Source organism: Nicotiana attenuata, unplaced genomic scaffold (assembly GCF_001879085.1).
Source record: "Nicotiana attenuata strain UT unplaced genomic scaffold, NIATTr2, whole genome shotgun sequence".
NCBI classification, from domain to species: Eukaryota; Viridiplantae; Streptophyta; class Magnoliopsida; order Solanales; family Solanaceae; genus Nicotiana; species Nicotiana attenuata.
The window spans coordinates 375,283-387,327 of record NW_017670716.1 but is presented as its reverse complement, the minus strand read 5'-3'; the positions used below and the strand labels follow the sequence as shown (position 1 = coordinate 387,327).

The following is a 12,045-nucleotide window of genomic DNA, read 5'->3' as shown; positions in this document are numbered from 1 at the left end:
GTCGTTGCTCCCTTGCCGGGAACTAGCTGTTTACTTGTATTCTCCCTCGCCGGGATAGTTGAATTGATACTTGTTCCCTTGCCGGGAAACCATATATATATTATGAAATGGGATCGTGTGGCACGCCGACCACTTATATATTATGAAATGGGATCGTGTGGCACGCCGACCACTTATATATCATGAAATGGGATCGTGTGGCACGCCGACCACGTATTTTGTGATAGAAGAGATTAGTTGTAGTTTTCCTTGTTTATTCCTACCGTTCTATTTTATCTGTTATCCCCAAAAGCATGTTCCCCTCCCAGTCTTAGTTATTACCTTTCGCTGTTATCTTTGTAGTGTTTGTATATATATATATATATATATATATCTGCACAGATTGATTGGTAGTCTTGTCTAGCCTCGTCACTGCTTCGCCGGGGTTAGGCCAGGCACTTACCAGCACATGGGGTCGGTTGTGCTGATGCTACACTCTGTGCATCTTTTTGCACAGATCACAGTACCGGAGCAGGAGCTTTTGGACAGCAGTAGGAGCATTGGGAGCTGACTTCAGTCCAGAGATTCCCGAGGTAGCCTTGCTGACGTACGCATGGCCCGGAGTCTCTCTTATCCTTGTTTTTCGTTTGATTTCCTTTGTATCGGATCAGACAGTACTATGTTTTTATTCAGACTTTGTATTTAGCAATCTGTAGAAGTTCGTGAGTTAGTGACACCAGATCTGGGTAGAGATGTAATTGAGCTTCCGCACTTGGTTTCAGTTATTTATGTTTTGAGACTTCCGCTTTTATATTAATTGTCTCGTCTTTCTTTATATTGTTGATTTCGTCAAGAGAGGTATTAAATTAATTGGCTTGCCTAGCTCCTATCAGTAGGCGCCATCACGACTCCCGAAGGTGGGAAATCCGGGTCGTGACATTCACGTTCTAGGGTTGTGGTTATTTCATAACTATTGTTATTCGGATATTAATTTTGATTTCTTGATTTAATGTATTAGTTTATTTATTCAATCCTGCGCTTAATTATTTAATTGCTTGATCACCAATTGAATACTATCTACGAATCTGGAATTGAACTCGAAAGTGGGAATTCTAGATTGCATATAGGATTGATTAGAGGAAGTTCTTGAACCTGGGCATTGGGGAACGGAATCGCGGTTAGGATAGAAATATACCTAATTGCCTTGTTTGGTTGATTTACAGGAATTATAAATGCGTTCTTGTTAGTTCTAACTCCGTAGACATATGGCGTTAGGTTAGCTTGAATAGGCGAGTAAGAACGCGACAAATTCTTATGAGTAATAGTAACCCTGTTAACCAATAAACTAGATAAATTAGTTAGTCAATTCAATTGAAGAATATAATAGGAATGTTAGATAGCCCATAACCCTAGATCGTTTTTATCACATTGATAATATAAAAATCCGTTCTTCCTTTGTTTAAAGTTTATTATTTTCTTTTTAGTTGAATTACCTTAGCATCACTAATTTTGGGTTTAATTCTTGTTTAGATAATTAGGATAGTCTAATTTAGTTAATAATTAATCACAAGTCCTTGTGGGTTCGACATCCGACTTTTAGTCACTTATTACTTGATGACCGCGTATGCTTGCGTGTGCGTTTGGCCGCAACAAGTTTTTGGTGCCGTTGCTGGGGACATCGAAATTAGCTATTTTTCTAGATTAGACATTTAATTTTTTTTATCTATTCATATTTTTGTGTTTTAGTTTAGTTAGTATTTTTTATTTATTTTAGTATGGCATCTTGGAATAAAAATTATTCGAATGATGGTTATTCATATTTTGATGATCCTTGTCCTTATTGTGGAGGACCCCACTGGTGGAAAAATTATCAAAATATTCCTGGGAGCGAGTTGTGTGCACAATCTCAATCCTTTGAGTGGAATATTTGTAATATGTGTGGTGGTTCAGAATGCCATTGGGATGTTTGTTCTAATTCTTTTCATCCTTCTCTGAGCCCTTGTTATGATCTTTCTAATAGTGTTTGTGAGTTTGATAGGGGCAATGAAGTGCAGGATATTGAACGTGATGCATATATTAGGGATATTCTGAGGCAAGTAGTAGAGCAACAGGATGAACTCAAAAAAGATATGAAAAGAATGAGGTCAGCAATCACAAGAATGAAGGCTAATATGGAAGAATTGAATGAAGAGAGCGAGTTCCAACAAAAGAAAAATTTTGAAAAAGTAGAGATTTTGAGCCAAACTTGGAATCAAGCTGAACAATTAGAAATATATGAAGCTCAACGTGAGAAAATTATAAATGGGATAAAAGACTTAATAGAAGGAAGAGCTGAACTGGGACAAGAGATCAAAAAATTTGGCATTGGTATTCACGACTTGGAAGCTCAATTGATTGCAAAGGTTGATTCGTCTACCACCCAACAAAATTATTCTGAGTTGTGTGAAACTAAAAATGAGCTTATACGCCAAATTGAGGAGCTAAAAGTGGAGAGTCAATCATTCGACCATACTTTTATTGATGATGTCCATGTTGAGGAAAGCACTCTAGAGTCATGTGAGGAAGTAGATAATATTATAGTTGGAGACTCCAATGTGTATAAATATGAGGTTGTAAAGAGTAATACAATTCTAGAGTTAGGGCGTATTGGTCCTCATTCCATACATTTTTCAACATTGTGTTTGGATGATGACATAGAAATCGAGTCATCTGAGCCTGTGGAGGAGCCAACGGACGAGGAACAAGGTGCTTACATTCTTGAATTCGTCGTGCCAGAGAGAGAGAATTACATACCTCAGTGTAGAATGCGATATTGGTTACTTGGCCCAATTAAATTTGTCTCACCGTCCCGAGAGCATAACAGAAAGCTTGAAGCCAAATTAGGGGCTCAATTCATAAGTTCGAGGTGGAGGCAAAAATTGGTTCACGTCGTGCCGCGACGTTAAATTAGGCACTTGTTGGGAGGCAACCCAACTTTACTGCTTTCTTTTATTTTTGATTTTTTTTCTTATTGTATTATTTTTGTAGTGTTGTTTTATTTTGTAGGATTTTGAGCATAGGGAGCAAAGCCATAGGAAGTGTGCAAAAGTGAGTCATGTGGTTGGAACTAAGTGTGGGGTGCCCGCACAAAGGATCATACCTGGGAGAAGTCTGAGTATCCCGTGAGCTGCTAATGCTTCGGCCTTTGGCCTACCAGGGAGTCTCTTTTACCCTCTTGTTATTTAAAGTGTGCATTAAGGGTATTGCACAATTTTAAGTGTGGGGTGAGGAGATTGTTTGGATAATTTTTTGTGCTATCCTAGGTTAGTTGTACTATTCTTTCTTAGTGTAGTAAATTTTATGTAAAGAAAAAAAAATATTTGCAAAAAAAAAAAAAAAAAAAAAAAAAAAAAAAATTGGAAAAAAAGAAGCAGAAAATTTGGACTTTTTCCGACGATGGATTTTGTGGACAGTTTTCTTGAAGGACTGAAGTCTAAACAAAAAAATTGAAAAATAGAAAAATACAAAAACATGTTTTTTTTTTTTGNTAATCTCCCGTGGTTTTTCTTTGTGCCCATGTTCTTTTCCATGGGATATAGTTTGAACCGGGTAACTTTTTTTATTTTTAGAGTAGATTAGAATTTAGGGAATAAATGGAGGAAGAAAGATGAGATTCCTACGCGCCTTGACTTGTTTGATAGTAACATATTTAGTCTTTGGCATGTGTAGTATCTTCCCTATATTTTGAAATTGATCTTGATGCCTTTATATATTGGATAGTCGGTTTGTGACGCCTACGTCTCATTTATTTGACTTATGTTCACATTATGCTTAATGCTTAATATCTCATGACTTCATGAATACTTGCATTGTTTGAGAGTCGGAATGAGACGGTCCTTAGTGAGTCATGTGCCATGTGTGGTGAGGTTTTTGTGCAGTCCATGTATTGTACTTGTGTCTAGAACTTGCCCGGTATGTGAGTTGAAGCGAAATTTTAGGTGATGCTCGGTTTGAAAAATGATTTTAGTATTTCTTTGATCTTTTTGAGCTTATTACTTACCATAAATAAAATTGATCCCTAGTAAACCCTTTTGAGCCTAAAAACTTTTATTTGGCACCCACATTACAAGCCTATACCTTTTTTGTTCTTAATTGATATTGTTTTGATCCTTGTACCTCTTAAAGCACTTTAATTGTGAAATGAGTGCTCGAAGAAGTAAGAAGGGGCTAAGTGTGGGGTGGCTTTTGAGTGGAACCAATGAAAGAAAGAAGGGTGCACTTATTTTGTAAAATAATACATCACTAGCGGAAATTGAAAAAGAAAAAAGAAGAAGAAAAAATTGGAAAAAAAAAAGAAAACAAAATGTAGATGAATAAATATCTTGTTTTCGCTAGTGGAGTGTTAATGACGATAGTGCTCAAAGAAAAAGGGAATATTTTTGGGGGCAATATTGTTTGTGAAATTAAAGTGAATTGAAGAATTTGCGCTTAAGTTATTTGGTGATGTGTTAAAGTGCTTAGGAGGGTGAACCACTATTCCTATATATATCCTACCCGTCCCTTAGCCCACATTACAACCATGAAAAAGTCCTAATTGATTTTAGGTCGAGCGACCTTACATTAGTAGAGATTTACATTATGGGCAAGCTTATGGTAGCAATTGTGTGCATGTGACTTCTTTGTGAGAGTGAGAGATTTCTTTTATATACAAGTGAGTCCTTAAACTAAATTTGATCATGAGATTCGACTCTCTTGTTCTTGTTGTGAGGGCACATGATTTTACGAGGGATAGGTAACATTATTAGCTTTCTCTATGATGTTGGGTGTTCAAGCCACGAGTACATTGTGACATTGAGTCGAATTGTGAGGCTAGGATTGTTATTAACATGTTGTCTTTGTTTGAATATTTTTGAAGTATGGCATAAGTTAAAGGGAAGTATGTAGTGATTGCATATGATAGAGTTTAATTGCTGCTATGAACCATGGTCATTGGTGTAGAATGCTCAAAGATATAGTTATTTGTTGGTTGACTCGAGGACGAGCAGCGTTAAGTGTGGGGTGTTGATGTTTGGCTTAATGTATGCATATTTTGATGTATATTGCCTCACATTTTGCTCATGTCTCGTAGATTTGAGATGTTTAATATGATGATTTGTGCAAAATTGTGGTATTTCTATGTGTAGGAATCATTCTTTGGGACGAAATGGTGCGAATTGGAGCGAAATTGGGAAGAAAAGGCAAAAAGTGAAATTTGAGGGCCACAGCCAGCGTGGGGCGCTGGCTGTGGCGCAATTTACAGAATGTTGAAAAGTTGAGGGCCAGGGCCAGTCAAAACACAAACACGTCCTAATTCGACCAGGACTCGCTTTATTTCGACCCTAAGACGCCCCCAAATCATATAAAAGCCAACCTAAACCTATTTTGAGGGGGAGGACGTTTTTGAGAGGAAAACACAAGCACAGAGCCGCCGTGGAGGCCGGAAGTCATCGGGTTTCATCTTTTCTTCCACCAAACTTTGTAATTTTTATGTTTCTTTGTATGATTTGTTGTTTGTCTACCATGTCTATGTGGAGCTAAACTTCACGTTCTATGGTTATGGTTCTTTCATGACTATTGTTATTCGGATATTGATTTTGATTTCTTGATTTATCGTATTAGTTTATTTATTCAATCCTGTGCTTAATTATTTAATTGCTTGATCACCAATTGAATACTATCTACGAATCTAGAATTGAACTCGAAAGTGGGAATTCTAGATTGCATATAGGATTGAATAGAGCAAGTTCTTGAACCTGGGCATCGGGGAACGGATTCGCGGTTAGGATAGACATATACCTACTTGCCTTGCTTGGTTGATTTACAGGAATTATAGATGCGTTCTTTTTAGTTCTAAGTCCATAGACATATAGGCGTTAGGTTAGCTTGAATAGGTGAGTAAGAACTCGACAGATTCTTATGAGTAATATTAACCCTGTTAACCAATAAACTAGATAAATTAGTTAGTCAATTCAATTGAAGAATATAATAGGAATGTTAGATAGCCCATAACCCTAGATCATTTTCATCACATTGATAATATAAAAATCCGCTCTTCCTCTGTTTAAAGTTTATTAGTTATTTTCTTTTTAGTTGAATTACCTTAGCATCACTAATTTTGGGTTTAACTCTTGTTTAGATAATTAGGATAGTCTAATTTAGTTAATAGTCAATCACAAGTCCTCGTGGGTTCAACATCCGACTTTTAGTCACTTTATTATTTGACGACCGCGTATACTTGCGTGTGCGTTTGGACGCAACAGACTCCACCAAATTCTGTCACCAATATCTTTTCACCAAGTGATCAGAATTTCTCCTCACCATTTGATCAAAGTAACTCTCACCTATTGATGTAGGTGTTTTTGAAATTTCACCCAGTTTTTCAAATACTTCAGACCATCATACCACTAATACTTCAAACACCACTAATAATACAAGACCATCCAGAACAGTCAAAACACCAAGCTACCTAAATGAATATGTGTATTCTCTTCTAAATCTAAAGAATAATATCTCACACAATGTCTTACTAAATTTTTCCTTTCAAACCATCAACAAGTTTGTTTTACTGCCTTAAACAAGGATAGTCAGCATATGATGAGAAACATTTCCCATGATTCCGAGCCACGTTCTTATGAGGAAGCAGCCTTAAACCCTGCATGGCAAGCAGCCATGACACAAGAGTTTGAGGCTTTGTATGCTAACCATACATGGGATCTAGTGACATTGTCTGTAGGTAAGAAAGCCATAGGATGCAAATAGGTGTATAAAATCAAACACAAAGCAGATGGGACTGTTGAAAGATTTAAAGCAAGACTTGTGGTGAAAGGATACACACAACAAGCAGGAATAGACTATAATGAAACATTCTCTCCAGTTGTCATCTTGACAACTATTGGGACTTTGATTAGTATAGCAGTTAAAAGAGGCTGGGACTTGTTCCAATTAGATGTAAACAACGCATTCTTACATGGAGATCTACATGAAGAGGTGTATATGGAGGTACCACAAGGACTGCAGATTGAGGTTCCTGGTCTAGTTTGCAAGTTAAACAAGTCCGTATACGGACTGAAATAAGCAAGCAGGCAGTGGTATGACAAGCTGACTGAAGCATTATGTACCAGGGGTTTTAGACATCCAGAAAATGATTACTCATTGTTATGTAAAAGGAATGGCCTTTCAATTGTGTTCGTGGCTGTCTATGTTGATTATGTAATTCTTACAGGCAAAAATGTAGAAGAAATTAAAGCACTAAAGGCTTTTCTCCATGATCAGTTCAAAATCAAGGATCTAGGGAAGTTGCACTATTTCTTGGGACTGGAAGTGTTCTACAAAGACTATGGGGTCCTCATTTCACAAAGGAAGTTCACTGTAGATTTGTTAAAAGAGTATGACAATCAGTACACTACAGTCTCCTCTCCTCTCGAGTGTCTCTCAAGTTGAAGGCAGAAGAGGGAGCCCTACTGCAAGATCCTACTCACTATAGAAAGTTAGTTGGGAAGCTTAACTTTCTTACCAATACAAGATTAGACATTGCCTATAGTGTTCAGCACTTAAGCTAGTTCATGCAAACACCTAAAGAGCCTCGCCTTAAAGATGCTTTCCATGTCTTAAGGTATCTTTAGAATGATCCATCATTGGGCATTTTCCTCTCCAACAACCCAGATTGTACTGTGAAGGCTTTCTTCGACTCAGACTTGGCTGCATGCCCTGATTCTAGACGATCAGTAAGAGGATACCTTGTCTTATTGGGTAATAACCCTATTAGCTGGAAGTCCAAGAAGCAGGAAACAGTCTCCCTCTCCTCTGCAGAGGCAGAATACAGATCAGTAAGGAAAGAGGTTGGAGAATTAGTCTGGCTTAAAAGACTGCTAGAAGAGCTGACAGTTCCTTGCTTACATCCTATACCAGCTTTTTGTGATAGCCAAGCTGCAGTACACATGGCGAAAAATACGGTGTTTCATGAACGTACCAAGCATATAGAGGTAGATTATCATTTTGTCCGCGACAAGTTACATGATAGCCTTATCACCTTGCATCACATCTCCACAGATGCTCAGTTAGCAGACATATTTAACAAGGCCTTAACAGGCATCAAACATACTTCTGTTCTCAGCAAGTTGGCAATGAGTTCCTCACCTCCAACTTGAGGGGGGGGGGGGGGGGAGGGGTATTAAGAGTATCACCTCGTCTGTTTCTTTGTGAGCTCAACTGCTGCATCAATGGCAGCTTGTGCTTATACTTGATTTCTTAGTTTTGACAATTAGCACTTGAAACTTTTTCAAAGGTTTTTTTTTCCAGTTTTTTTTTTAAACTTTTTCAAGTGCAATTCCCATTTATATGTATTATCTCAGTTTGTCAGTTCGTTAATGTACTTCTGAAACGTAATAACCTGATATATTAAATGCCTCATACAACATAGTAGGTCTTTTAGCTACGACAACAGTTCGTAGCCGAATCCATATATCGATAATGCGTTCCCAACCCAACTTAATATATATATATATATATATATATATATATATATATATATATATATCACGACACTGCTAATAATTTAAAAAAAAACCTCTAAGAAACACCGTAATTTTATGTCATGAATTTTTCTTGTTCGAAAAGAACTTTTTACCTGCTCTGAGCCGTCTCAAGGTGTTTTGCGCCAATTAGACGTTATGCAATAAATTCTTTTATACTGTCAATGCGAATAACTTATACTCTTTAAGTAAAGGACAAAGAGGGTAATAGCACTGTCCAAGCAAGAAGTTGTCAAGCATATTAATCTAACAATTAACATGTACAAAGAAGAACAAAAAATCCTTAACCAATCAAATATCAGTATCTTTGTCTCTGAAGAAAAAATCATTCTTCTTCTCTTTTTAAGTCAAGGAAAACTGAAAAAGAAATTAGTAATGTTGATGGATTAATTGAGATAGGCCAAAGCAATGGACATATAAGGTTGAATATAAATTGAGTGGTGAAGGCATTTTTCAACTATAATATATTAATACTATAAAAAACTTAATTATATCGATCTATTTCCTCACATACCCCACAGTGAGTGACAGATATAGAGAGGGGAAATGGGACCTGTCCACCGTCCATGAACAGTCAGACTTAGCAAAACCAAATCAAATTCTAAGTCCAATTTGATTTTAACTTCTATATTAGCAGGCAAATAATTTTTCACTAACATAACTTAAAAAATAAATACATGTAACTTGTACTCATCATCAAATAATAGTATAAGAATTCTGTACACTATCAGTGTATATTTTATATACACCGATCATAAATAAATTTTCTGGTCACTTTTATCTCTCGTAGCAAGTGACCTGACTTATTTACAAGATTATAAATCTCACTTTTATGGAAGATTGCATGTTGACATTTTCTTTTTCATCTTTCTTTGAGCCGAGGGTCTATCGGAAACATCTTCTCTATCTTCACAAGGTAGGGTTAAAGTCTGTGTATACACTACCCTCCCTAATCCCCATCTTATGGGATTACATTGAGTTTGTTGTTATTGTTATTGTTGTTACATATAACTATCTTTTCGGTGATCTGATATTGTAAATTTTTTTTTTACACTGCCGGTATATAAGTGAAACTGCACCAGCATGCCAGATCCAAGTCTTTTCTCTTTCTCAAGATAAGTTAGCTAACCCTAACTCTTACTTCTGCTATTGTCTTTAAGGAGAAGAAGCACTTAGAAATTTCAGAGAAGTTGGCATCATATAATAGTATTGATGAGTAAGAGTTTTTGTCAAGTTGGACAGATAGGGTTAGTTTACAAGCTGGGAATTCTTGGTTGGTGACACCCAAAATATCCAAAGGTCCACTTGTTCTTCTTTCTCTTCTTTATGTTGAAGAATATGTGAGTTTCTTGATTCAATAACCCCCCCCCCCCCACAAACCCCCCCTCCCCCAACAAAAGCCAGAAAGCAGGAAAAAAAGAGAATATGAGTTAAAGAAACCAACCAAAGTCTACTCACTTTCTTTTTCAACCTTTCCCCACTATCTACCTTTCAAATCATTACAACCTTTCCCTTTCTTGTACTTCCATTTTCTTTTCTTCTCCATTCTATTTCTCTGGTCTATCCAGCGGATTCAAGATTTAGAGTCAATAGGGTCAAAATAGATGCGATCTATTAGATATTTGTATTTTCAAATTCTTTGTTTTCTTCGGATAAGTGATTCGAACAGAAAATAGTGGTTCAGTTGAATCTATTGAACCTGCTCTAGATCTGTCTCTACGAACTATAATAAAAGAGTATGGATCCGTCGAACAATTCACTTCCACCTCCTTTCCATACGAGAAATTTTAACTTACAACACCACCAACAGCAGCAGCAACACCACCTTCAATTCCAACACAATTCAGAAGATGAACAAAGTGGAACAAGTGGCCTACACATGTCCGGGCAAAAGCGAGATCGCGAAGACAACAACGACAACAACAACAATAATAATTCAAATGCCGAGGAATCAAACGACGAATTAGGTGCTAATGGAACCAATAGAGATGGTGAGTTCAATAGAAGGCCTAGAGGTAGACCTGCTGGATCCAAGAATAAACCTAAGGCACCTATTATTATCACTAGAGATAGTGCAAATGCCCTTAGAACTCATGTCATGGAAATTGCAGATGGTTGTGATATTATGGAAAGTGTTTCAAATTTTTCAAGAAGACGTCAAAGAGGGGTTTGTATTATGAGTGGAACAGGCAATGTTACTAATGTAAACCTAAGACAACCAGCTTCACCAGGTACAAAATCATTTTTTCAAGTTTTTCTCTAATTTCATTTTTCTTTTATAACCAACTGGTCCTCCTTCTTTCCGGATACTTAAGCTTTTAACGCTACGTAACCAGATTTCCTAATCAATCAATTCAAATTTATGTGAACCTGCCTTCATCAAACTGAATGTCTACCCTTCCCACGTTCGAAGACAGACTAATATTTAAGATCTCCTGCTTTCATGTTTTGACTAATTCAAGGTGAAAAATTGGGTTATTATAAAGTTGAGACAAAAGATCTCGATTTGTAACATTACATTTTTTTGCTTATCAGGTGCGATTGCAACCCTACATGGGCATTTTGAGATTTTATCCTTAGCTGGATCATTTCTACCACCACCAGCACCAGCAGCAGCGTCAGGATTGACTATATATTTAGCCGGTGGACAAGGACAAGTGGTGGGAGGTTGTGTGGTAGGGGCACTAATGGCATCCGGTCCGGTTGTGATTATGGCAGCTTCGTTTAGCAATGCAGCTTATGAAAGACTTCCACTAGAGGAGGATGATTCGAATTCGCTTCTTCCTCAAGGAGGTTCACTTGGTTCTCCTCGAGCTATTGGTCCAGGAGGACAACAACAACAACAACAACAACAATTATTAACTGACCCGTCGTTGTTTCATGGAATGCCACCCAACCTTCTCAACAATGTTCAATTACCTTCTGAGGCTTATTGGGCAACTGGGCGACCTCCATTCTAACTAGCTGAAATTCATAGACAACGGGTCGGGTAATTTTCTTTGATTCACTTGTTTAAGGTCATGGCCCTCCAATTTTGGATCATATGATCCAAAACTAGAGGGCCATAACCTTTAATCGACGAAAATTCTCTCTCTCTTTCTCATTAGTCTTCAAGAATTCTTAGCGATGATTTTTAGGTAAAGGGTTTTCGTGTGTTGACCATTTCAAGTTCTTCATATAATGTTCCTTTTAGTAACATTACGATTTGAATTTTACGTCCTTTTTCAGGTTAGGTTTTTCGAATGTTAGTTTAATATTATGATCACATGATATGAAATATTTGTCATTTGACCTGTGCTGAATCGTCGTCTTTTGAGCCGAGTGTCTCCTGATAACAGTCTCTCTGTCCGAGGTAAGAGTACGGTCTGCGTACACTCTACCATTCCCAGACCCCACTAGTGAGATTCTACCGGTCGGATTATTGTTGTTGTTGACCTGTGCTGAATGTTGTCAAATCCTTTAATTTTTTTCTTGATGAGTTCCATGTTCATGAAATTTACATTATATTTCCATAAAT

The 12,045-nt window shown here is 37.1% G+C and overlaps 1 protein-coding gene across 1 annotated transcript; it reads left to right on the top strand.

Moving 5' to 3' along the window:
• The first annotated feature begins 9,634 nt into the window (after nt 1-9,634).
• Nucleotides 9,635-11,826, top strand: LOC109242598 (AT-hook motif nuclear-localized protein 24-like). Its single transcript, XM_019409436.1, has 2 exons — nt 9,635-10,759; nt 11,064-11,826. Exons 1-2 carry the CDS (start codon nt 10,267-10,269, stop codon nt 11,486-11,488), a joined length of 918 nt encoding a protein of 305 aa, XP_019264981.1. The 5' UTR covers nt 9,635-10,266; the 3' UTR covers nt 11,489-11,826.
• Nucleotides 11,827-12,045: the final 219 nt, after the last annotated feature.